The 27,352-nt window shown below is 32.1% G+C and overlaps 4 protein-coding genes and 1 long non-coding RNA gene across 7 annotated transcripts in view; 3 read left to right on the top strand and 2 right to left on the bottom strand.

Annotated features, from left to right (window-relative positions):
- The window catches only part of LOC108908893 (PIH1 domain-containing protein 1), an 83,792-nt gene that overhangs the window by 40,770 nt on the left and 15,670 nt on the right, over positions 1-27,352 (bottom strand). For 2 of the 3 annotated variants that reach the window (XM_018713071.2, XM_023454864.1), the window contains one exon: positions 16,833-16,959. The gene's annotated coding sequence lies outside the window, so the exon portion shown is untranslated. Of the gene's footprint in view, positions 1-16,832; positions 16,960-22,326; positions 22,419-27,352 lie in introns of those variants that run through there. The other variant, XM_018713072.2, reaches the window with a different exon arrangement.
- LOC111691273 (multidrug resistance-associated protein 1-like) lies at positions 1,404-18,162 on the top strand. The gene is made up of 15 exons (XM_018713066.2): positions 1,404-1,745; positions 1,908-2,207; positions 4,019-4,285; positions 4,342-4,535; positions 5,322-5,510; positions 5,563-6,196; positions 6,980-7,126; positions 7,847-7,931; positions 7,988-8,695; positions 10,051-10,530; positions 12,668-12,888; positions 13,997-14,410; positions 15,505-15,812; positions 16,764-16,978; positions 17,532-18,162. The coding sequence occupies exons 1-15, from the start codon at positions 1,701-1,703 to the stop codon at positions 17,888-17,890; spliced, it is 4,566 nt and encodes a 1,521-aa protein (XP_018568582.1). The 5' UTR covers positions 1,404-1,700; the 3' UTR covers positions 17,891-18,162.
- Positions 22,497-23,795, top strand: LOC108908892. The gene is made up of 2 exons (XM_018713070.2): positions 22,497-23,111; positions 23,193-23,795. Exons 1-2 carry the CDS (start codon positions 22,593-22,595, stop codon positions 23,625-23,627), a joined length of 954 nt encoding a protein of 317 aa, XP_018568586.1. The 5' UTR covers positions 22,497-22,592; the 3' UTR covers positions 23,628-23,795.
- Positions 23,910-25,565, bottom strand: LOC108908891 (putative nuclease HARBI1). The gene is made up of 4 exons (XM_018713069.2): positions 25,083-25,565; positions 24,671-24,957; positions 24,409-24,606; positions 23,910-24,319 (listed from the first exon to the last, which is right to left on the bottom strand). The coding sequence occupies exons 1-4, from the start codon at positions 25,295-25,297 to the stop codon at positions 23,919-23,921; spliced, it is 1,101 nt and encodes a 366-aa protein (XP_018568585.1). The 5' UTR covers positions 25,298-25,565; the 3' UTR covers positions 23,910-23,918.
- Positions 26,241-27,337, top strand: LOC111691676. Its single transcript, XR_002763018.1, has 2 exons — positions 26,241-26,686; positions 27,277-27,337. It is a non-coding gene; the product is annotated as an uncharacterized LOC111691676 (long non-coding RNA).

The following is a 27,352-nucleotide window of genomic DNA, read 5'->3' as shown; positions in this document are numbered from 1 at the left end:
ATAAGTCGAAGATTTTTTGTGAAGTATGTCAGGGAAAAATGTGTTAACCGAGTGATTGGCGTCAACAAAATAAGGAATGTACCAAAAGAAATAGCATCTTTTCATCAAACTTTTTATTTTAGTAATTTTCAAAGAGCTGTAACTTGAAGGGAAATGGTCGTAGAGACTAAAAAAATAGGAAATTGAAGCTTCAAGTTTCTAGTTTTCGGATCTGCACTCTGCAGTTTAAAATTTTTTAGCAGTTTTTGAGTAATCATAAGAAAACCAACAAAAACAAATTCTTCAAATTTTTGCTTATTTTTAATAAGGTCTATGAACTTGATTAATTTTTTTTGTAACTTCACCGTAAAGCTCTTGTAGATAATTTAATTCCCTTCAATTTAAGCGGATCCGGAGCCCTGTACGACGATTTGTCGGCGAGTTGTCGTCGATCAAAGCAAAAAATTAATTTTGTAATCTCGGGAACCAATTACTCGGGAAATCATGATCGTACAGAAAATCAAAGGAGGGTTTTGAAAACTGCAAAGTATTCTCTACAAGTCGTAATTATTGGTTTGTGATAAAAAAAAATTCAAAGTGAAATTGTTGGTTGGAAAAAAGGTAAAAAAATTGCATAATTAGGGATATTTGAATAATTTGCCCTTAACTGGGATATTGACAATAACTTTTCTACCTCAGTGTTCTAAAGAAATCCAGATAATTTCAAAACACTGCTATTTTTTTTTCCTAGTACCAGAAATGTTTAAATTTGTCGTTTTTGAAAATCAATGCAACGAGTAATTTTTCATTTCTATTCATTTTTTTAAATTAGAAACGTTTTTTAGAGCAAAATGTATATTTTCTTCATCAAAACGTTAATTATTGGAAAAAAATGAATGAAAAGCATTATTTATTCTTTCCTCTAACTGCTCAGGTGTATTAATTTGTTTACTGTATACCAGCACCCCACAAAAAGAAATCCAGTGGGTTGAGGTCCGGTGTTTTCAGTTGGTTTCCCCTGATTGTGTCGGTGTCGGGTCGAAAGGATCAGAATCAGAACGTATGATTAAAATCTGATCAACTAGATCTCTTTCCGAACCAATTTTGATTTTAACCAGTTTGCTTTTCAAACAACAAGATCACTGATACAATAATACGATCAAAATTTCCGAGAACCCATATGGTAAACATGAAAAGGCATTTTGGATAGGGATTTCATTGTAAAAAAAAGATATGTCAAAGTTTCATTAGTTAGATCCTAGTTTCATTTTAAAATTATAATACTTATTCCACAGAGTTCACATACTGACTTAAATTTAAGTGACTTGCGTCACCAGATAAGGAGTACGATAACGTATACCCGCGCTTATTCGTAATTAACCCGCTTCAATCTGTTTAGTGTTTATCCGTCAGTTATCAATAGCCCTTGCATGGTTTTGGTTAGAAAGGTACCTGTAGTGGTCGGTCGGTGTTAATTCGTAATATTTGATTTTCGGTACCAGTACTAAGATAAATTAAAAATATAAACTACTACTAAGTACTAAAATAAATAAAAATCACTATTAAAAAAATGTCGGTTTATTTGCTATATAAATGAGAAAAGTATATAAACAATGGAAAAACACAAGTTTTTATTTATAATTTTTTAAAACATCTAGTCTTGATTAAAAAAATATTCTCATTTTTTAGCAAAGAATTAAGCTATTTTTGAAACTCGCAAAATGTCGAATTCTACATTAGATAATTTCTGTGGCAGTGAATTTTGGGTGAGTACCTACTCTTTTTATTAATACAATATTTAAATATTTTAAATAATTCAACTTTCAATCTGCCTTTTTGTGACCGATTATTTACTTACTTATTTATTAATTCTAAAGTATTGTTACATACGCATCTTTATATATTCTAATGAGATTTTTATTTTGCAGAATACTAATTTAACATGGAATACTAATGATCCAGATTTCACCAAATGTTTTCAAAAAACTGTGCTAGTGTGGATTCCTTGTTTCTTTTTGTGGGCGTTTTCTAGTTTCGAAGTGTACTATTTAATTAAAAGTAAAAGACGAGACATACCATGGAACTGGTTAAATATATCGAAACTTGTAGTTACGGGAATTCTTTCCATCTTATGTTTATCGGATTTAGTGAATGCCTTTCAATCAACTAACAGTGATAATGTTTACAGTGTGGATATATATTCACCACTTATTAAGCTGTTCACATTTGTAAGTATTGCGTATTTGATTATATATAGTGTGATATTATTGATATTAATTTTTTAAAATCATTATTTAGGGTAATCCCCATTTAATAACTATTTTAATAATCAAAAGCAAATCGTACATAGATTTGTAAATTTATCAGTCACATAAAGTAGTCTCTCTGTTCGATGATTTATCTCTAAAACATTTTTTACATTTTAACTGAATACCTCCAATAAAAAATATATACTTATTTAAGTAAAAAATTTCCTGTTTTGAATGACTTAGGTATGCCTACTTCCTACTTGTATATACTAACTATACAAGGTGTTACAAATTAGTAGGTCAACCCGTTAACCACATATTCCTTGGACTAATATAATGTGACTTTTCTTATGCCGATTTTATTTCGGAGCCCCGTTTTCAAAATACACGATGTCAAAATTAAAATTTAAAAAGTGATTTTTATTATGATAACTCCGGTGACTGTAGAGATATTTATTTGAAATTTAGCACATATTTTTATCTTAAGTCGGCACACATTTTATGTAATTTTGGTTTAAAATATCAAAGCGCGAACGGAGGGGAGGGGGTTTGATACATATAGATATACAGGGTGCTGGTAAATAAGTGCGACACATTTGAGGGGGTGATTCTACATGAGAAAATAATGGCAGTTTGCTTATAAACGTATGTCCGCAAATGATTCGTTTTCCGACATACAGGGTGTCAAAGTTTTTCTTAAAAACTGACGATTTAATTTATTCTGAAACCGGTCGAGATGTGCTAATGAAATTTGGTGGGTTTTAAGAGGTAGTTATTGCGCATTTTTTGACATGCAATTAAGAATTTTATGTTCATCATTGGCGCGCGTACGGGTAATAATCTCAATTTTTTTAAAGAAAAAAATGGTACGCCACTGACATATTACAAATTAAAAATCATTTTTGAATTCCTCGTTCAATTTGTGACAAAAAATCTCTCTTGCCTTTTCTTCGTATGTGGCTGGCGCCGTTTTGATGCAAAAAAATAAAACATCTTAACGCGTATTTTTTATTGCAATAAGAAATATACCAGGAATAATTGCGCGAATACGACAATCAATGAGGCGAAGAGTTGAATCTTGTGTCACGTCTGAGGGAGGTCATTTTGAACACTTGTTGTAGCTTTGCGCCGTTTCAAAATAGTATTAGTGTTATTTTCTGTTATTGTTCTGGTTTAATGTTATTATATTAGATAGTTCTTGATAATGTATTAAAGGAGGGATGGATGAACATATTATTATTTCAGTCAAAAATTCATATTTACGTGTATGTATTAAATTATAGAAGCTGAAAAATTGTAAATTTCGAATTATTCCTTAAAGACTTACATACATTCAGCAATTTGTAAATATCTATCAACTATCTGACAATTTAAATTTTATGAAACTTAAAAATCTTTTAAATAATGACAATGTATACAGGGTGTCCCAGTACTTGATACAAAAAAGTCAAGTACAAATAGATGAGGTCAAAATAATATGAGTTCTTCATATAATTTTTTTTCATATGGGCCTTAAAAATAAGTTAGTTAAAAAAATAATTTAAAATAAAGAAAACCATTGGGCATAGTCCGTTCCTGGCATTCTGGGCATAACGAAATTTCACTTACAACATAAAAAACAAGCTGTATGCGTGTGATATCGGCCCGTAATTCATTAACGAAGGCCCGTATAAATTTATATGAATAACTGATATTATTTTGACCTCATCTATTTGTACTCGACTTTTTTGTATCAAGTACCAAGACACCCTGTATAAGATATTAGCTTAATAAAATAGATTTATTTTTAGGCTCTATCTGCACTTCTGATTGTATACAACAGGAAACATGGCCTACCTTCTTCAGGGCTGTTATTTCTGTTCTGGCTTTTGTTGGCGGTATGCGGCGCTGTTCAGTTTCGATCTGAGATTAGGAGCGCCCAGAAGGGCGAAATTCCACCGGAATCCAATAATTCTTATGTCACTTACATGATTTACTACCCCCTGGTTTTGTTAATGTTTCTACTCAACTGCTTTGCAGACCAACGGCCTAGAGAATCGATATATCCTAAAACCGAGGTAAATTTTCGTTATCGATTTATTTTAAGAGGGACTAATCTTCTTTTACGATTTAGAGACCTTGCCCGGAAGAAAATGTCAGCTTCTTGTCACGCTTATTGTTCTCTTGGTTCGATTCTCTGGCTTGGACCGGCTTTCGGAAACCTTTGGAAACGACAGATTTGTGGGATATGAACCCCGTAGATACATCCAAGGAAGTCGTACCGTTATTTGAGAAACACTGGCTGAAGGTGTTGGAAAAAAGTGGAAGGTTAGTGTCTGTGACATTTTTTTGTGAATTGCTTATAGTGAATGAGGGAAGATCAAAAAATAATCAATTAAAGGAAAAATTATTAATAAATTAAAACAATTTTAAGACAGTTAATAGTTTTGAAGTTTTATTTTTGAATAGAATAGCCGTATAGAGAAGACATTGAGATATATGCTAAATACTTTAAAAAACAAGGGAAAAACCTAGAAAAATCTAACGTCACCAGTAACAGGCATGAATGTCAAATTGTCAAACACCAACTGATTGTTCTGCTAGCAACGTATCACTGTCATTCCGTTGCTCTGTTGTCATATTGTGTCGAACTTTCTTTATTCCGTGCACGAAGTTATGTCGAGATTTCTGAATTAATTAAACTTTTATACGACAACTTGGTTTTGATAATTTTTTTTCTCAAAAATGATTGAATTTGGAATATGTACGATGTATACTGCTACCTATTACAGTTACAGCAGTCAAATTTCTAACACTATATTTTTTTGTAATTTTATTTGGAATTTATTTGTGTGATAAAAAATTTGTTATGGTGGCCTAGAAATGATTAAATATACACCACTTATACATCCATTTTTTTCCATTTTTCAATGTTTTTAAAGCTTCACAGTTGTTATTCATATTGTTTAAAGAAGTTGTTTTTTCAAAAAGTATTCCTAGATTTTTCCTAGAAGCAACTTTTTCAACTCCCTGTTTGTTACGTTGTACAGCTGCCTCATGCTTCACTGCTTTAAATTTAATGATAAAGTAAAAAAACAAAATATTCTTTTTCAGTTACTCCGCCACTCAAAATGCGCAATTTAAATCCGATATTGACAGCGTAGCTTTTGTCAACAGCAAGAAGAAAAAAGAAGCATCCATTTTACCAGCTTTACTGAAGTCTTTCTGGCCCATGTTCGTATTCGGGGCAATACTGAAACTAATACAGGACGTTTTGACTTTTGCGAGTCCCCAAATTTTAGGGTAAGAATTTGTTAGGTTCGTTTGCTTTTAATTACATTGATTTTTCTTTTAGGTATATTATTACGTATGTAAGAGAGGGGCAATACGAATGGAGGGGTTATTTTTTCAGCGCATTGCTTTTTATAACGGCAACGATACAAACTTTGTTAATGGCGCAGTACTTCAACAAAATGTTCATAGTCGGATTGAGGATTCGAACAGCTTTAATATCCACAATTTATAGGAAATCTTTGAAAATATCCAACAGCGCCCGCAAAGAAACTACGGTGGGAGAAATCGTTAACTTGATGGCCGTTGATGCACAGAGATTTGTTGAGTTGACCACCTTTCTAAACCTGTTATGGTCAGCGCCATTCCAAATTATTTTGTCTCTGTATTTCTTGTGGAATGAGTTGGGCCCGTCAGTGCTTGCCGGGTTAGCCGTTATGATAATTCTGATTCCACTGAACGGGTTCATTGCGAATAAAATTAAGACCATGCAAATCAAGCAGATGAAGTATAAGGATGAACGTGTGAAATTGATGAACGAGATTTTGAATGGAATTAAGGTTCTGAAGTTGTATGCATGGGAGCCCAGTTTTGAAAATCAGGTGTTGAAGATACGTAACAAGGAGATAAAGGTTTTGAAAACGTCGGCTTACTTACAGGCTGGCACCTCCTTTATTTGGTCGTGTGCTCCATTTTTGGTAAGTTTAATTTTTTTTTTTATATTCGTATTTAATTCCATTGAACTTTATTGCAACGTTATAGCCAGCAAAAACCGAAAACTTCTATATCTTTTATTATTTTGTGTAGAAAAAGAGGTACAAAATTTATCATAGCAGCCAATTTTTTAGCTAAAATGTGACAAAACGCATATCTTTTAGTTTTAATCAAATTGATGTCAATTTGAGGTTAAAACCAGTGAGAGCTTTCTATTTCTCAAGTAACCTGAAAACAGTGGATCATTTAAATAGAAAGTTCTTCATGTTTGTCAGTTAGAAAAGGGTCAGTTCCCATTTTTTATATGCTTTTTAAAAAAGATATACTTAAAATATTTAATATACATATGCACTTTCATTATTTTATTTTTTTATTTTCAATTGTTTTGTGCATAAAAAAAGATACAAAAATATATAATGACAGTCAACTTTCTCTAGCTAACAATGAAACAAAACAAATCTTTTAATTTTAATCAAAGCCACGTCGATTTGAAGTTAAAACCAGAGAGAGCTTTCCATTTTAGTAATCAGACTGGATAAATCACTTAAATAGAAAATTATTTATGTTTCCTCAATTAGTTAAGGTTGCTTCCCGTTTTTATGACTCAGTCCAAAACATTTACTTCAAATATTTAATGCAATTCATCAGTTTTTTAATATGATATAAGCGATCTTTCTCAGTAATGAGGTGATGTTTACTGTTATCCCAATAGTAATTATATAAATCGTTTAAAGAAGATGCAGCTAAGTTTCTTGTGCATGTTCTAGGTCTCTCTTGTCACATTTGCTACCTTCGCATTGGTGGATGAGAACAACATTCTTGATGCGAATAAGGCCTATGTATCTATCTCCCTCTTCAATATATTAAGGATGCCGATGAGCATGTTACCCATGTTGATATCGAACTTAGTACAAGTAAGCCGACATTTTTGTATGGAATAAAAAAAAATTTTTCTTCAAAACTGCTCCATCAATATAATTTATTCAGCTTGGGAAAAACTTTTTACTATTTTTAAATACTGTCAAGTCTTGAACGATACGTGTTTAGCAGCATGATTTCAGTAGTAAAACTAGTATATAATTATAGAAAAAAAAAACCTAAAATCAACTACTAATAATGGAGATTAATATTAATTGTCCTTGTGTCCTACATGCTGTAACTTTAAACGGGGAGTCATATTTACAAGGAGGCTATCTTTGTCCTTTAGAAACTCATAAGTTTGTTTTCCCAAATTCCATCTGAAAACCCCTATTTAAAGTTATATCCTGTATATTTAAGAAACATAAGAAATTCGTCACTGACGAAAAATTTTTTTTTCTCCGTTCTCTGTTTCGATATTCGTAGGTGGTTTGGTTTTAAATTTTGTTTTGTCGCTGGTGGATACTGGAAAAAGGAGAAATAATTGCAAAATTTAAACTTAAATTTTATTTTTTTTTTTTGGTATTAAATTTTCATTATTAAAGCTTGAGGCACATTTTTCCTTTTCCGATAGCATCGATTCGTTATTGATGATATTATTCCTTATGTTTCTGTGTAGCTTGCAAGATACAAATGTAAACTGTTAATTGGACCTTTGAAAAAAATAAGGAATAATATATTTTCCATGCAACTTTCTAATATCTTCTGAATTTTAGACGTACGTCTCGGTAAAAAGAATCAATAGGTTTATGAATGCAGAAGAACTGGACCCAAATAACGTAACACACGATTCGTTTGAAGGTAAACGCTCTTTATTCTATTTATAGTTTTTCACTAAAAAATTTTCCTTTTTGTAGCCGATCCTTTAATTATCGAGAAGGGGACATTTTCTTGGGGCGACGATCCCGTTTTGAAGAACATCAATATTTATTTGAAGAAACAAACATTGACCGCTGTCGTTGGCACTGTCGGTTCTGGAAAATCCAGTTTAATATCGGCCTTCTTGGGCGAGATGGAGAAAGTGTCGGGCAGGGTGAACACGGTGGGTTCGATCGCTTACGTCTCGCAACAAGCCTGGATTCAAAACGCCACGTTGAAAGATAATATTTTATTCGGGAAGGAATTCCACAAAGAACTGTATAACAAAGTTATTGAAGCATGTGCCCTTAAGGCCGATTTTGAAATGCTGCCGGGTGGGGACCAGACGGAAGTAGGCGAGAAGGGTATAAATTTGTCCGGCGGGCAAAAGCAAAGAATTAGTTTGGCCAGAGCCGTCTACGCTGATGCCGATGTCTACTTTTTGGATGATCCTTTGAGTGCGGTGGACAGCCACGTCGGTAAACACATATTCGATAAAGTTATAGGGCCTAAGGGACTGTTGCACCACAAAACGAAAGTACTGGTAACTCACAGTATCACATATTTGCCGCAAACTGATTCCATAATCGTGATAAAAGATGGCGAGGTGTCGGAGAGTGGCACCTATCAAGAGTTGTTGGACAAGAAAGGTGCTTTTGCCGAGTTTCTATTGCAACATATCACGGAAGATGTGGATACGGACGATGGTAAGTTCCATTTGTTCGCAAATATTCTTAAGTTTTAAGGTGAAGTAATTTTATAAATTAATTTAAAATGGTCTCAAAAAAAAAAATAAATGATAAAATTTTGAAGTTTATATTTGTCAAAGTATGAGTTAAGAACAATAAAGTAAAAGGTATTAAGTAAATTCCAACCAATTCTATAAAATTAATTTAAAAATAACATCAGATGAGGTGAAACAATGTTTTCGATATCAAAAATCTTAGGTATTAGATTAAAAAAATGTGAACTTAACTGAATTAAAATAAAAATCAAACACATTAAAATTTTTAGTGTTGCCCATTTTAAATATAAATTCATTCTTGTCCTGTGGCCACTCATCAACTTTTTTTCTGACTGATTTCTGAATCTTCACAATCATTGGGACATTTGAACTACTTGTCCATTTCCTCAGAAAATACATTAAACCTCTCTAAAGTGTAAACATAATTCACCATGTTCATATAAAGAATATCCATACTCTAAGTTAGAGGTACAATACTATATTTACTTAGCTTCTTCTGGCTGAGTGAAAATTGTTGAACTGTTGCATTTATATAGGAGTTCATATCAATTACTATGTTGTATACAAATTGCATAAAAAGTGAAATTTTTTATTAATAGATAGTGTTACAACGAAACGGCAGCTATTAGATTATTTTATAGTCTTTGATAGCAGTCTGTTGGAGTGAACCGATTTTGCATTCTGCTAAAACAGGATGTGAACGTCTAATAATAGGAAGTAAAACTTCACATATTTCATTTTCAAACAGCATTCAATAATTACGTGGTACCACCTAGATAATAAAGCTTTGCATGTGACGCCACTGCAGTGGTGACAGAAATTAGTCAGTAAAAAATTTACAATCTGTTTAAGTTACCAAAATAAAGCAAAATACAGTGTAGGAAAGTCTAGATGGTCTATCAGAAGTTACGTGAGAGCGATAAAGTAAGCCATAGAAATCCATGTTATAGACAAGGATGGCTATAATGAAGGCGTCCAATAGTCAACGCCTATTTCGCCCTTCCACAAATAAGAAGTGGATCTTATTTGTGGAAGGGCAAAACGGGCGGTGACTAAGAGAAGCCTTCATTATAGCCATCCTTCTCTATCGCATGGATTTCTATGGCTTACTTTATTGCTCTCACGTAACTTCAGATAGACCATCGGCACTTTCCTACCCTGTATAATAAAAACATATCACACATAGTAGTTCTACATAAAATTATTTAAAATCGTGATTACCAGTGAGGCTTTATGTTATAGGTGGTAATGGCTCATATCAAGTCTAATTTTTTAAGCACTTAGTTCCATGAGATACTTGATTCAAGTTTTTTGTAGTTTTGGACGAAATAAAGGATCAGTTAGTCGGTACAGTTATATCCGAAGAAGTAACGAGACGGCTAAGCCGACATAGATCGAGGGTCTCCGAATCCCATTCCGAAAGTGGCTCCGACCGTGTCCGTAATGGATCCCTCCAACGCCGAATGTCCACCATCAGTATCAACAAAAGCTTACGGCATAGGACTGGTTCGATAGAGTCCAACAACGAGTCTCGTAAGGGAAAACTTATAGAGATAGAAAAGGCGGAGACGGGTCGAGTTAAAGGGGTCGTGTATAAGTATTATTTGAAATCAATTGGGATTATTTTCACGATTGGTACCATATTTCTACAAGTGGGACTTCAAGGTTTTAGTATTGGATCGAACCTCTGGTTAGGTGTCTGGGCCGACGACACTACCCTTTATGTGAACGGAACTGTTAATACGGCCAAAAGGGATTTATATCTCGGAGTATACGGGGCTCTCGGAATCGCCCATGGTAAGTGTTATGTATATAAATAATGTTTTTTTTTTTTTTAGTAAGTAGACATTTGGTTTTTTGTTTCTTAGCAAGTATGTCCACAGGATGATTGAAACATTTTCTTCTGTGCATATTATCATATAACTATTACTTAATGTAATATAATTGATTATATGTACAGGGTGTTTCATTAACTCTACCAACACAGAGCACGCACGCGTAGAGGATCTTAAAATATGCCGATTTGTTATGTAAATTTTTTTTTCTGGGATATACCATTGAAGAGTTATTGGCCTCTGAAGATGAGTGTTAAATTTTGAAAAACAATAATGCCTTAATATAGACCAGCCAAATTTGGTACATGATTTGCGTTTGTTTTTATCTTTAATTCCTAGAAATATGAATTTGTTGATATCGATTTTTTTATCAGTATGTCAATTTTTAAATAGTTTTACCATTATTACAAGAAATTTAATTTTAGACATTTTTATATTCTTACAAATTTTTTTAAAAAATAACGCTCTGCTCTGCGTCGGTTGAGTTATGAAACACTTTGTATATATTAACTTTCCTGAATATTTTAGTCCTGATGATTTATTTTGCGAATGTAATAAATAAAACAATTTTTTTCATTTTTAGACATACATGAAGTTTAATAATTTAATTAGTCAAATTATTAATAAAAACTACTATGCTTCTAATAAAGATTGTGTACATTTTTAGCATTAATATCTTGGGTTACAAGTTATAATTTAAATAACTGTTGCCTTCATTAAAGACAAACTTTGCTCATTTTTATACGATAAATTTATTTTGTATCTACAGCTTTTAATAATAACGTGCTTTAACCACCTGACAGGATTTAGAACAACTTTACAAGAAATGAACTTGCGCCTAAGCCTTCCACTTCTTTGCTTTATTGCTTTTATTTGGCTTCGCTTTACACCATTTGTATTTTAACATATTTTGCTTTCTTTAACATTTTTGTGATACAATGTTTCTTGCGATACTCACACATTTCATAGGATCGTTGAAGCAGCTGCACAATTGAGTGTAATGCGAGTGCCTTTCACAGCATTTTACGATGTCAAAACGGCAAGATGGATCTTAAACAGATTTTCAAAAAATATTAACTCTTTGGATACCATTTTACCGATGACATTGCGAGATTGAATCGCTTGTTTCTATGCGGTTAGATAACTTTCTCAAGGCAGTTATATTAACAATAACTAATAAGGCATAACTGATATCCAATTACATAAAAAACACTTTTGCGTAAAAGTTAAGAATGCTTTCATGTCAGTTGATATATTAATTATTTTTTATGAAAATACTTTTGCTTAACCGAAGATCTCACAATGAAAAAAGCACACTTCAAAAAATTATTGACGTTTCGAAAATCAGTCTGTTTTTAAAAACCGAATATCTAAAATATGTGGTATAGCAGTTAAAAAACTTATTTTATGATGCAGGAACTGAAAATTTTGAAAACATTTATATGCTTTCCAGTATTATTTATTGCACAATTTCACAATTTCTCAAATAGAAGTGTAAATTAAGTGTAAAGAGCGACTTTTATCATCACTTTTGAATAGCATTGAATTATTAAATAAAAGATATATATGTATGTAAAAAAAGGTATTTGTAATTTTTATGTCTTTGTTAAACTATTTTCTTTCTTATGTTTTTTCAAGAGTAGATTTTTTTTTGTTCTGTTTGTATGATTTGTATTTTTTGCTTTGCCTGCACTGCGATTTTTGTAAATGTTGTTGACACCGTCCACTAACGTTTGTAGCGATTTCTGTGTGTTCCTCAGAAGTGAATCTATCCATTGCATCGTTGAATGCAGCGAATGAAATTCACAATGTTCCTCTAATAAGTGTCAGTGTCAGTCTATGTATTTTTGCGAAATTATTCCAGTTGGTACGAGTTGACTCGATTTTCTATGTATTTGTCCGATATCGATGTCGAGCTTCCGTTTAATTGTTACGGAGTAACAGAGTTCATTTATTGTATGATAAAATTGAATTTATCAGCAGTTATATTTAAAAATGAGTTTTATACATTTTAATTTTTGAATTTTTTTGCTTTGATTTTAAATTTTCTTCATTTCTCCCAAAAATTTTACTCCAATCACATGGTATTTTGTTTCTAGTAATTTGCACAGTAGCTTCCAATTTATTATTCACTAAAGCTACCTTGGACGGAGCAATCAAAATTCACAGATTTTTGTTGAGTAATGTTTTGAGATTACCGTCTGCATTTTTTGACGTCACTCCGATGGGACGTATATTGGCCAGATTTTCAAACGATGTAAACGGCGTGGATATAATATTACCCATGAATTTGCAAGTTATGATACAAACCACCATAAGGGTAGGTCTATTTATTTTTTATTATTATTGTGTGTCGAGTTGCTATTTGTTATCGATATGTTTTGTGTTACATCATTTACATCGTCAAATCACCATTATAGCATCGTTTATTCTTTTGGAATGATTACGGTTCTTATCATCACATTCATGTATTAAATTCGTTATACAGGGTGTTCCACAGTGACGAGATGTTAGACATATTTCAGAGACTACTTCGATTTTAATTTTGAAAATATGGGCAATAGTGTTTTCGGGCATGCCCTTTTTAACTAAAATAATGGCATCCACCTAACGGTTCCAGTATAGGTTGCACAAAAATATACAGGGTCTTCCAATTCAAAAAAACTTAAGATGGTTTAAAGTTGACTAAATTCGGCATTAAATTTCTACCACCCTGTATGAAATTAAGTCATTTTGAAATTATGACAGGGAAGCTTACAGTTTTAGTTATGTCCCCTATAAATTTTATCGTTCTAACTTTATAATTGTAAAATACACATTTTTCTGTATTAGGCAGTGCTTTTTTATTTTTTTTACGGTTAACTTTAAGAATATGAAACCTTTATGAAAGTTCACCTAAAAATTGACGTAGAATCGAAAATTGCAATAATATACAGGGTGTTCCATTTAAAATAACGAAGATGACGTCAACATCCGGTATAACCGGATGCGTTAGGTGGACCCGTCATAATTATACTGTCAACAAGGGTGACAGAGATTTTATTGGAGAGTCACAATTAGTATTTTCATTGTCTAACTGTATTATACACATAAAATGCCTCGACATATATGACATTTAGGCATAGTCCAGGAAATGTCTCTTTTGTGGATTTTTGAATAGTGGTTTTTATAGTTGGTGTCTATGTACTGTCACTTTTCTTTATTTTTTTTGATGAAAAAAATTAAAAACCAATGTAACAAACCTTACGCCAAAGGAATCGCTGTAGGGTTATTTTTTATGAGAATAGTTTTGTCTAACTAAAAATCTTGCACATTATTAAATATTTTTTTTGCATGTATTGTCAAATTTAATTTAAATATAACTGCTTTGCTTGTGTTCTATAGTGTCTCCTATAAAATAAGCAATATTCTAACAATGTATGTTTTAGGTTATAGGGACTATGGCCGTTATAAGTTACACCACCGTTTTGTTTTTGATCGTAATCGTACCCATCGCGCTGTTGTATTACTTCATTCAGAGATTTTATGTCGCCACTTCCCGTCAATTGAAAAGATTAGAATCCATATCGCGTTCCCCCATATATTCGCATTTCGGGGAAACCGTGACGGGAGTACAAGCAATCAGAGCTTATGGGCAGCAAGAGAGATTTATTAACGAATCAGAGAAAAAAGTGGATCTGAATCAGATCTGTTACTATCCGAGTGGCATTTCAAACAGATGGTTGTCCATAAGGCTGGAAATGATTGGTAACTTGATTATACTCTTTGCATCCTTGTTCGTCGTTATAGGAAGGGAACAGGATCCTGCGTTGGTTGGTCTATCCGTTTCGTACGCATTACAGGTAAATATGATTTAATTGTATCTAAAATTTGTTATGACAGAAATTCGGTCTATGTAACATATAGAAAGGGGTCTTGAGCTTTTACATTAACCGATCTTACCCTTAACATAGTTCATTATTATAGAGGAAAGTCTAATTTTGTGATTTTACATGTATTCTCTGATGAGACGGACGAGGTAGTTCAAATGTCCCAGTCTTAATCAAACTGTTTTCATCTTTAGTTGTCTTTCTTTTATTTATAACTCAAACATGTGACATTAGGCAAAATTAATTAAATAAATCAAGATATAGTTATAACCGTTTCTCAAAAACGGACCCCAAGAAATCTGAAATACATGTCTTTTTCTTTGGGAAATATGGAAAAGCTCCCAAACGTAAAATTAGTCCAATAGTGTATCCTATTATGTATTCTGCTTAGTATATCTTCAAAACATACAGTTTTTAAAGCATCGAATGGTTATTACGTCATTGTGATAGAAAAACTTTCAAGCAAATAAAATTATTACAGCTGTTTTATTAAAATTTTACTAATTTATTCGTAACTGTAATTGCAAATCTTTTGGCAAAGATTCAGATATGCCAAGTTTTAAATTGGAAAAATCTAAAAAATAAATTTTGAGACATTGCTACTAGTAGTTGTGAAACGACAAAATATGTCTTCTGACGGGAATAAGGGGCTTGTAAATTCATTAATTTTTAAGGGAACTTTTGGAGATTTCTCTTATTTTCCAAGGAGACGGTCAAAAAGTAGTTCAGATGTCCCAAACTCAAGTTTCGAGAAGTTTTCCACTTATAATTAAAATGTATCACATTACAAAAAGTCACTAAAAATAAATGAAGATGTACTTCAGTTTTTCTCAAAAATTGAATCCAAAAAATCTTCCAAAAAGATCTACCATTAATATAGTCATTTCTAATGGCAGAAAAGTTGCAATAAAATTAATAAATGTGACGTTACACATGTTAATGGTTGTGACGTTTCAGCATTTTTAAACCTTTGGGTATTACAGAAATACGAGTAGCTTGGGAGAAATTTTAGCTTTTAAATTTTGTGATTTTTCCATTTCTATTTCAATGTTATCAAAACTTTATAGATCACGCAAACTCTCAACTGGTTGGTAAGAATGACGTCCGACGTGGAGACTAATATAGTGGCAGTGGAACGTATCAAGGAGTACGGCGAAACTACACAAGAAGCACCTTGGGAATTACCCAACAAAAATGTATCGTCAGTTTGGCCAGAGCAAGGATCAATTGAATTTAAGAAGTACGCCGTAAGGTATCGGCCCGGTTTGGAGCTGGTTTTAAAAGGCGTCGATTTCCATATTAAGGGTGGGGAAAAGGTCGGCATTGTAGGGAGGACCGGTGCAGGGAAATCTAGTTTGACCTTGTCATTATTCAGGTAAATTTAGTTGTCATTATGGTTTGGTTTGGAGACTTGTAACACAGTTGGATTCGGTTCACTAAAGCAATTTTTTAATTCATTTAGGATATTCCACAGTTTGTGTGTCGTTATCTTTTAAGCCATCAAGATGTTTTTCACAGCTCGTGAGGATATTTAAGTTTACTAAAAAACTGCCATTAGAAATAATGTCCATTCTCCCATTAGAAATTGCAAAATAATGAAAATATTCATAATAAAACAAATCACATTGAAAATTAAAGTACGTTTCTAACCTCCTTTTGTTTTAATTGTTGTAATCCGAGTGATGAGTGCGTAGACTTTTTGTTTATACATTTTTTTAATAATAGCAATTAACGAGGAGTGTTGACGAAATGCAACTGCAACAAAGAAAAGTTCCCACTGAGAAATATCCAACACTATTTGTTAATTTGGTTCAAAGGTGAGGTATTAACTAGGTGTTTAAAAGGGCAACATGGAGGATACGCGGTAAGTTAAATGTATCCCAAAATGACTGAAATTGATGAAAAAATTCTAGAAATTGATCCAACAATCATTGCGATTGTTTTGGGGTCATTTGAAAATCTAGGTTTATTTCAGTAGAAAAGTGAACTTTGAGGAACTTAGGCAATGTATAAAAAATATATTTGAAGAAATATATCTTATTTTTACTGCTTGTAAAATTGCCTGTTTTTACAAGTTCTTTGTAGTTATTTAAATACATCTGGAGACAATAATTTAACAGTAGTTTATGCAGACGTATAAAACAAATGCACAAAACAGCTGACTGACCGCTATGAATGGCGTCTAGTAAACGACTGAAATGAAAATTGGAAAAGTGAACCAAGTATGACCCTGTTACAAACCTCATAACCTGAACTGTAATCGTTACTTATTTCTGATTATCGTTATTTAATCAAAAGCCGTAGATATAATTTTTATAACTTTTAGGATTATCGAGGCCGCTCAAGGACAAATTTGCATCGATGGTATCAATATCGCGGAATTAGGGTTACATACCTTAAGGTCCCGTTTAACGATTATTCCCCAAGACGCCGTGTTGTTTTCCGGAACTCTCCGCATGAATTTGGATCCTTTCGACAAGCACTCCGACGAAGAGGTATGGGGGGCTCTGGAACACGCCCATCTGAAAGTTTTTGTGAGCAGTAAGTACACACACACACACACTTTTATTTTTAACTAGGATTTTTTTTAAATACTCGTGGCAAATTGTAGTGTTTGAAAAATTTAAAAAGCTATCTCATCAATGTCTTTTATACAGGATGTTTTAATATCCTCCCTTCTAGTAAAAGTTGTATCGTTTATCCATTAGAGGACGTCAAATCAGATTTGTATCGAAAACGCAGTGATGACTAGAAAACCTTTAGAAAAATGAAAAATTTATGAGAGATAAACACTTGAAGAATCCATGCCTTTGTGATTAAGGTCACTTACAAAAAAATACATATGTATACGCCATTTAGGTTATTTAGGTGTGTTATTAAAAAAAAAAACTAACATTTTTTACTGATTTGCATATTCTCGGTGTGCACCGAGTGCAAATAAGTCGAAAAGTTTGTAAAACTTTTAGTTGCTTTGACGCTACCCTCTAGCGACTAAGCGAAACAAAGTCGTCTTCTCGTGATCAGAGAGTAATAGAATATTGAAACACCCTGTACATAATAATTACTACACTTCAATATATTCCTATTTCTTTAGGCCTTCCCGCCGGTCTTAGTCAGCACATGTCTGAGGGAGGAGATAATCTCTCGGTAGGCCAGAGGCAGCTCATTTGCTTGGCCAGGGCTCTCCTCAGGAAAACTAAAGTGCTGATCCTGGACGAAGCCACGGCAGCCGTCGATTTAGAAACCGACGATCTGATTCAGACAACGATCAGGACGGAATTCAAAAATAGCACGGTTCTTACAATAGCCCACAGGTTGAACACGATCATGGATTCGGATAGGGTCATAGTGTTGGATAAAGGTGAAATCGTGGAGTTCGACACGCCGGCCAATTTATTGGAAAATCCAGAAACGATATTCTATGGAATGTGTAAGGATGCCGGGTTAGTTTGATTTATAGGAAATATATTTTGAAACAATCAACTTGAGTGCTTTGGATCTCGTTTTAAATGATATGAAATTTGGAACAAACTGGACTTTAATTTCGGATATTATTAATACGTGTATCTTTTATATATTTTTTTACTTAATAGAGTTCATGGTTCAACTTTTGCCTTACGAATGTAATACTTATACAGGTTCGTAAAGTCCCCGTGGTACATCGGCCGTTACGTGAGAGCGATAAAGTAAGTCATAGAAATCCGTGCGATAGAGAAGGATGGCTATAATGAAGGCGTCTCATAGTCACCGCCCGTTTCGCCCTTCCACAAATAAAATCCACTTCCACTTGTAATTCAGCGACCGGTGGTCATCTTTGTTTTCGTCGTTTGCCTTTTCTTTAATAGATGTCACTACTTATACAATTCCGACTCCGGTATTCCGATATGTTAATAGAATCCGTTAACAGAGGGCAGCACTACACGTAACAAACAAAACTTTTTACAGTAGCTAGTAGATACCTCTGCTTGTAAATCTAGTGACCTCGTTTCCCCCTACTGAGAAGTTATTCAAATGGAGTATAGTGCTCAGCTGTATTTAAAGTTCATTTAGTTGTTATTTAAGTATACTTTGCCCTCTGTTAACGGATTGTATTAACATATCGGAATTGTATAAGTAGTGACATCATTAAAGAAAAGGCAAACAACGAAAACAAAGATGACCACCGGTCGCTGAATTACAAGTGGAAGTGGATCTTATTTGTGGAAGGGCGAAACGGGCGGTGACTATGAGACGCCTTCATTATAGCCATCCTTCTCTATCGCACGGATTTCTATGACTTACTTTATAGCTCTCACGTAATGGCCGATGTCCCATGGGGACTTTCCGAACCTGTAAAAGATGTGATCCTTATAGCTGTTCCCATTTTTAATTCATAGATATATTTATATATTGTAACATAAATACCATTTCTACCTAAAAGAGATCAGTATTTTTGCTAGTTTGTTTTGTAAATATGAGTTTTATTTGTTAAATGATTACTGTGTACATTTTTATATATAAATAAATTTTATTTTGTTCACCGTCATATTTATTTACTCCTACCCTTTCCTGACTTAGCGAATAAAAAATTCTAACACAAATTTTCTACAAAACGGACTTAGTTTGAAACTCAAATTATTTCTTGGTGTAAAGAAATTTGTAATTTGTCGCTTTTGAACAAGCGGCATAGTAAATTACAAATTTCTTTACACCAAAAAATAATTTCAGTTCCATTTTATAAACAATCTGCGTTAAAGTGGGGGAAAGTCCGTTATTTGTGCATTAATTCATATTTAGACACTGTGTAATGAAATCTATAAAAATGTATTGCTGGTTGCCTATTTACTATAGAGCCTTCTTAACTTCAATGTCAGAATTGTTTATAGCGAAACGGGCAATGAATAGTTTTTATGAATTTTTTTATAAAAATGTTGCGTTAAATGATAAAATTTATATCTATTTTATTCTAGTGTGTAATATTCGACAATTTTTTTTCATTTCTATATTGGATCTGCCATTTTGAAATTTGTAAAATTCGTAATACCGAAAACCTGAAGCCCGTTGGGAATTTAGGTGTTTGTAATTTGATTCTCCTCTCTTTCTGACTGTACCTGTTGAACGATTCAAAATGGATTTTGAAGGGGAAGAGTAGTACTTACATGTTATAACGAATTTTGTTAAGAAAAATTATCTCGTGATGTACCATAACCCCAAATCGAAGTTGGCAAATATCATGATATTTATGATAAATATCAAATAGCAGATATATATCTTGATATACATATATCCGCTATATATCAAGTCTTGATATTTATTTTTTTTAATTGATTAGTTTATGTATAATATAGTAGCGAAATAAAATTAAGAAATTATTTAGGTAAATATTTTTATTCCAAATATCAAAAACAGGAACGAGAAAATAAATATAAATTCTGAAACTAATAAAAAATATTTGTGTGAATATTAAGTACTACGAAAACTAACCAATTTACGCCAAGTCAGCATAAATTTCATAAATGTTCAAACAAATACAAACACATAGCACCTGCTCGAATTGACTGGAGAAATAATGAAATAAAAATATTCATTCAATTTTACTTTGTTGAAACATTCGGGGAATCACATAAACATGTTCGTCAACGAATAGCATATGGTTTTGCTGCCATCTGCTAATAGTTTTAGCAACTTTAAACCAGTAGGAATCATTATTTAAATTTTTATAAATATCATGATATATATCAAGGAATAAATATCGTGATAGATATCAATGATATATATCGGATATATATCATTGACATATATCATGCTAACCTTGCCCCAAATAAAGCGAAAGAACGTTTTTCTCACGTTTAGATTAGAATATCTCGAAAATTTGACGTGATGGAGTAATATTGAAATATGATTCGAATTCAGAGCTCAAAAACCTTCAGAAACGTATATAGCCCGGTTTCTATTTTAAAATTTTGTTTCTGTAATCGTCAACGTCTTATAATTTCAATCATTTTCGATATTACCTGAAATTCATGCCCATAAGACGTAATAAGATTATGTATGGAATGTCTGTTCATATAAAAGATTTCTTACTAAAATCATTTTATTTCACAATTAGCAAAAATATCGACTGACTGAGTGAGATAGAAATACTTCAAATTTTCAGTATGGAAGTTTCAAAGGGTTTTCAGACACTGATCCCATTAATACGATGATTAGGTTCAGTGATCTGCTTGTTCGGAAAGCAAAACGGTCAAAGTTAAAAAAAGCTTTGTTCCTAGTACAATCCAACAATAGGCCGTATGCGCATTCTGAGATAATGCATACATTATTACAAAGAAAACGATACATACAATATTGTTCTATGTAAAACCAAAATTCAACTTGAACACAAGGTAGGTAATATTAAATAATTAAAGTAAATGTTTTGATTACATCACAACATAATTATACTGTGGTCACCACTTATTTTATTCTTAACGAGGACAAGGATGATTCTAATAAGTTGACAATTTTCAAATTATGAGAAAAATATGAAGTAACTTGGTGTAGTTATAATACATTACTACTTGCTTATTATATATTACTCACAACTACTAAGATTTATTTATAAATCCTACAATTAATGCATCAAGGGGAGTTACAGTTTATAAAAAAATACGTTAAAAGTGATCTTCTGTTTTCTTCAAGTGCCTAGTAGTGTATTGATATAATTATTAAGGAGTTTATACAAAAGATATCAAAAATGATTTTATGTTTTTTAAGTATGTACTCAGAAGTGTATTGTCGTGATAAGGTATTGTACTTTGTTAGATGAAGCACTTTATTATAATACTGTATTTAATGGGAACTGCCTCTTAAATATTTTGCCTTTTTTTATAAGGTAGGTAAAATTTAAGCTTTAAGTTTATTTTATTTATTTATAAATTTCTCTGGGACATTTTTTGACAGAAATCGGATAAATCCATCAAAATACAAAAAAATCTATTTTAAAAGAGGCTGGTTAGAAAATAATTATTTATTAAATTGCAAAACGCCAGTCAACCTTTCTATAATGGATTATGGAAGTGGATGAAAATTTTCCTCAAATCTACATGCACGTTTACGCTGGCAATGGTATGCCTGATTTACTATGAAACCTATAAGTATAATGAAAAAAAACTCTTAATTTTAGAATCATATCTACTATAACCACAGAAAATTTAAAGTTATTGATTTAATAATACTAAAATGTACAAATATTTTACGTATTTGCATGTTTAGTCGATTTTATAGTTTTTTTTTATCTCTATTCTGGACAAAAACTCCCAGTTGTAATGTACAAATGAAACAATATACCTACTCTTAAAAAAATGGCATTAGTTTCTCTTGGAAACGTAGTTTTATCCTTTAATTTTTCGTTCAATTATACCCTCGTCTACGCCACTGTTACTGGGAATAAAATAGTTTACCACGTTTTTCTTATTTTTATATCTGTATGATTTAAAGATAATTAAGAAAAAACATTTTTCAAACTAATAACTTTAACACCCTGTATTTCAGGAACATAACGTTACTGACAATGAGAAAAACGCTATTTCTCCAGTTTTTGTGACGTATAAACGGGGCACTAAATTTTTACCATCCCACCCGGTATAAATCAGTTAAAGAGCCAAGGATGTTCAATTAACTGTTAAACAGAATATAAAAAAGACTATGCAATGAATATTTTCAATTAATTGCCTCCATTTTAAATTACATTCTGCATAATCGATGGCAATCAATATTTATTACCTACCACTCGAATGAATCGGAGGTACATTAAATTAACCTGTTCTCGTAACATGGAAAAGGGGGTTCCCTTTTGTTTTCGAGCGGTTTGATGACGAATAATTTGTCAAAGAGAAATTTCTTTTTTTCATTAAAGTTTTTTTACTCACACATTGTTAGCACACTAAGGCCCGGTTGCACAGACTTTCCATAAATTCGACACTTTGTTAAGTGTTGTTTATTATTAACTGGACCTTAGAATTAATTTTTGTTGCACCAATTAGTAATTGACTTCCCTTAACAAAGTGAATCGAAACATTTTAAGAACAACTGAACTTGTTCTACAACTAACTTCTGCTTATTAATTTTTACTTAAAAGTTAGGTTATATCGTTATCGTTTCGTATCAACAAGTGCATTATTTTGATTTTTTGTTTATGTTTTGCTTTAATTACTTTATTATGGGCGATCAAGATCAAAGAAAAAAAACTCGTTCGGCAAATTATACGCACCAAGAAAAAAATTTGCTTTTAAATATTATGTTAGAATATAAAACTGTTATTGAGTCTAAAAAGTCCGATGCGGTTACTTGGAGAGATAAAGAGGAGGCATGGAAAAAAATAACTGATATTTTTAATACTCAGTCTCGTACTGGAATATTTCGACATACAGCGTCACTCAAAAAAGCATATGAAAATATAAAGAAGTGTACAAGGAAGGAAGTTGCTGATGAAAAGGCATCTCTAATTCGCACAGGTGGAGGAAGATGTGAAGTCAACACTAATCCAAACCTGGATTTGGCTTTGGAAATAATAAATCAGAAAACTGTATATGGCTTGAAGAATAAGTATAGCGACGTAGAAGAATTAGATCAAGTCGACTGTGACAATGTGCAGGAAAACGTATATATGGAAGAAATAGATGATGACACAGCCATACTTCTGCAAGTTGTTGAGGTAATACACACACTTCATATTTAAAAAGAATCGTTCAAGAAATTGTTATTGTTTATATGAGTAAAACTTATTTTATTTCAGGATGATGAGGATAATACCGAAAATAATAAAACGGACTGGGGTAACTATAAACCAGAAGATTTTAAGAAACCTTTACATCCAAAACTATTACCAAAAGCAAAAAAAATTGAATCGTCATCAAGGAAGGTGCCTTTGAATGAAACTACAGCTACTGATGATAATAATTTATTTTCAACATCACATTGGACTAGTAGGAATAGACCTATTATTTCTACTTTAGCTTCTTCTGAGTTATCGAAAAAATACAATAAGCTTGCCGAACTGAAAATTGAATTGGTACAAGTAGAATTAGATAGACTTAAAGCTGAACAGGAAATTAAAAAAGAAAGAGATTTAGTAGAATTTGAATTGAGAAGGAAATCTTTAGAACTGGACTTGAAAATTAAACACATTTTTAGAAAAAATCTCAGGGTCTTCAGGAGTGAATCCATTTAGTTTTATTTTTAATTCTTAGCTTTATTATTCTTCTGATAAATTGAGTGGTAGACTTATAACTTGAGATATGTTTATATGTTTTTTAGAAGTTTATTTTTGTCAAGTTTGTAATAAAATGATTAGTTTCTCTAGTATGTGTATCACAATTTGTCTTAAAAGAACTATTTTTGTATGATAAAGTTTTATACCAACCTTATGTATTTTTTTCCTTTACCTTTTATACCTATACTATTTTATTAGCAGAAAAGGATGATTTACTGTGAATTAAAAAAAATTTGGTATGTGATAATTTTATTGCAAATTAGCAAAATAATTTATAATCAAATTCTGTCTAACTTGAGGTCCTAACAGTTGGTTTGGATTTAAAATAGGTACCACTGGTATATCCCCATTTCTTAAAAGCACTTGAAATTCATGTTCATCCACTTCAGCTGGAAGTGGTGGCTCTGCCTCCCCCATTTTTTTAGCTATATTGTACAACACAGCCGTCGCAACAATGATGGTTAAAATATTATCTAGCTTCAGACGACATCCATACGCTAATATTGGAAACCTCCGTTTCCAGATTCCAAATAATTTCTCAACTGCTCCTCTCGTACGTATGTGCGATTCATTATAAAGCTGCTCTGGTTCTGTTCGAGGATTTTGTAATGGGGTTAATAGATAATCTTTCATAGCATAAGCACTATCACCTGAAAATTGTATGTCAAGTAATTAATACCTACACATTTACAAAAAATGTTATAGACCTGTAAAATTATAACCACTATTGTATACATACCAAGTAAGAAACAATCGGGGTGTTGACCATTTTCAAATTGTCTTCTGATAATGGAATTATTAAATATAGTTACATCGTGTACCGAACCTGGCCATCTGGCAACTAAATCAGTGATTTCTAAATATGCATTAGAAATTACTTGAACATTAATCGAAAAATAATTTTTCCTATTTCTGAATATTTCAGCATCATCTCCTCCTAAAAATAAACTTACACCTAGCAATTGAAATATATATATTTATATATATAGGTATATATTTACCTGGAGACAGTATTCTAATGTGGGTTCCATCCACAGCTCCAATTACGTTGGGGAAAGAAGCAATATCAAAAAATTTATTTTTGGTCTGGTTAACTTCTAACTCATTTCTAGGAAATATTATATAATCCCTATATAATCTTGCAATTGCATTAGAAACTCTTTTGATAATCCGACATACTGTCGACTTATTCATTTTTCCGACATCAGAAATAGTTACCATATGACTATTTGAAGCAAAATACATCAATGTAATTAATAACTGATTCATTGGTGTAACAGTGTTGTTCCTAAAAGTTTGAAGATGTTAAAATTAGATTGTAGGCATGATTTAATGCAAATATACCGTCACAAATGTAAATACAGGTATACGACACTCACACTCCTAGGTAGATAAATGTTTAGTTCAACTTACCTGTTGTATGGACGTTCTATGTAAGGTTCAATTGATGGTAATAATTGTAGAACAGTTTCTTTGGTCAGCCTAAATCGGCTAAAAAATGCTCTGTCATCATGTGAATGGAATAAATCTGGCCTTAAAAAGACTTGACGAGGAATTCCATGATTGATAATTTCGAATATCTCCAAATCATCATCTATTATATCGTCTCTCAAAATTAAATTATCCATTTTTTGGATAATGGGAACAAAGTAATTAAGTAACTAATGATTTTTTAGGTTATGATCTGTTCCATAACTTCATAAGCCCAACAAAATCAAGGGCTTAATTTATGATTAACTTGGCATGATTTAAGTAACACTTTAACTTTGATGAAACGCCCTAAGCTTTACTTAACGTCTTTAAGTTCAGTTTAAGGATTAGGAAGAGTGTGTGCAACCGGGCCTTACTTGTTAGTGGAGAATTCAAATGTAGTAAGTATCAACCGTTATGCTAATATCGAATAAACAACATATTTTGTTTTTTTTATGACAGCCGTATTGGAGTTTCGCGTTTTATAATTCGCTGTAATTTGTTTCGTCTCAAAACATAATTTGTGGCACGTCGTTGTGGCCCAGATTACAGACAAATCTGTTCTGTGGTTGTGGTGTCTATCATATTCATAATGTAATACACAAATCACAAACCTAAGAAAAATTTATACTGCGTTATTATACCTATGATATAAGCTTCTAAAAAACGTCTCTCGTCCCGACTAATGACCTTAGGACCGCAATATGGATACTTTATTTACATTATTTTGATTACTGCAGGTTTGATGGCCATATCATGTATCTTGTTGGATCATATCATTAGTCAATGTGATGCCAATACAAATGTCACACTTAAGTAAATAGAAAAAATATTTTTGATTTTAATCCAATTCGTAGTGACAAATTTTAATGTTTTAAACTACCTACCACAAATTAACAAAAAAATGTTCTTATACCTAACGTCAAAGTAGGGCGTAATTTCCAAATAAGTATGTATAAAAAACAATAACCCGGACAAACTATTTTTTTAGTTTAAAAATTAGAATCAAATAAGAAAATCGTTTGTTTTAGAAATAATCGACAGCACTAGAAAAATATAATAAGTAGGTATAATTAATCAACAGAAATTGACATAACCCACACAGCACATGACGTCCCTGGGATATCCTCATTTAGTCCTATATATCCTAATCGGGGATCTCACTCCTCAGGATATCCTGATGATATTTAAATAAGACAAGTAGATCCTATCAATATCCTAGTTGGGGATATCCCAGGTAAATCCAAACAGGATGTCCTGGAAATATCCTATGAAGATATTAAAAGCCGAATAATCTCCAATTTTGGGATATCCTAGGCAAATTCTAGAGTGATCCCATCCTGGGATGGTTCTTGGCTTTGCACAGTGCATGGTGCATGCGCAGTATGACATATTGACGACATGACCCGTATCTCGCCATTTTCTGTGTTTCTTTGTTTTATAAGTGCGTGACTCAATGACGTTTTTATTAATTTGAAAAGTGGAAAATGAAATTTAAAGCTTGTTAAAATAGTTAAGTGACGTGCATCAACCACCTGCTGGCAGAAGTAAGTATTTAAATTACCTTTGGTATTAAGGTATTAATATCATAGAATAAACATATAGGTTAGAATCGTATATAGTATTAACTAATTTTGTTCTTACTGTTTGTATCATGCAATAATTATATAATGCCTAAAGAACGCATTAAAAAAACATGTTTTCAAATATTTTTTATATAGAGCCTAATACCATTCAAAAATTAGAATAGTTTTTATCACTATTTGTAATAGATGTGTATAAGTGGTATCACCAAATCTACATAATATGTTCAAATCTATAATTTTTAGTTTTGAATGTGTTGTATATAGGTGTTCTGACAAAGGATTGTATCCCATAAATTTAATTAATTTATTATAGTTCTCTGTCTGTAATATTTGTACCAACATTGTGAGTTATAAGGATTACATTATAAATCGTAGGCAGAATTACGTATTATCTATTAGAATATTAGAATTAAATTTAATATCAACAGATTATAATCCATAGTTCATGAAATTAGAATAGTCTCGTTAAATGTATTTAATGAAAATTTTTGTTTTGTCACTCGTCTACAATGTAAATGTATTATTAACATACTTTTTCTACAAATTTACAGCTGGAATTTCACAAGCACATTGCACAAAAAATTGCCCAGAAAAAGATAATGGGGAGGGCATTAAAACATGTCGCGG

The sequence above is a fragment of the Anoplophora glabripennis genome, unplaced genomic scaffold (genome assembly GCF_000390285.2).
Source record: "Anoplophora glabripennis isolate ALB-LARVAE unplaced genomic scaffold, Agla_2.0 scaffold428, whole genome shotgun sequence".
Classification (NCBI taxonomy): Eukaryota; Metazoa; Arthropoda; class Insecta; order Coleoptera; family Cerambycidae; genus Anoplophora; species Anoplophora glabripennis.
This window is presented reverse-complemented; position numbering and strand designations above follow the sequence as displayed.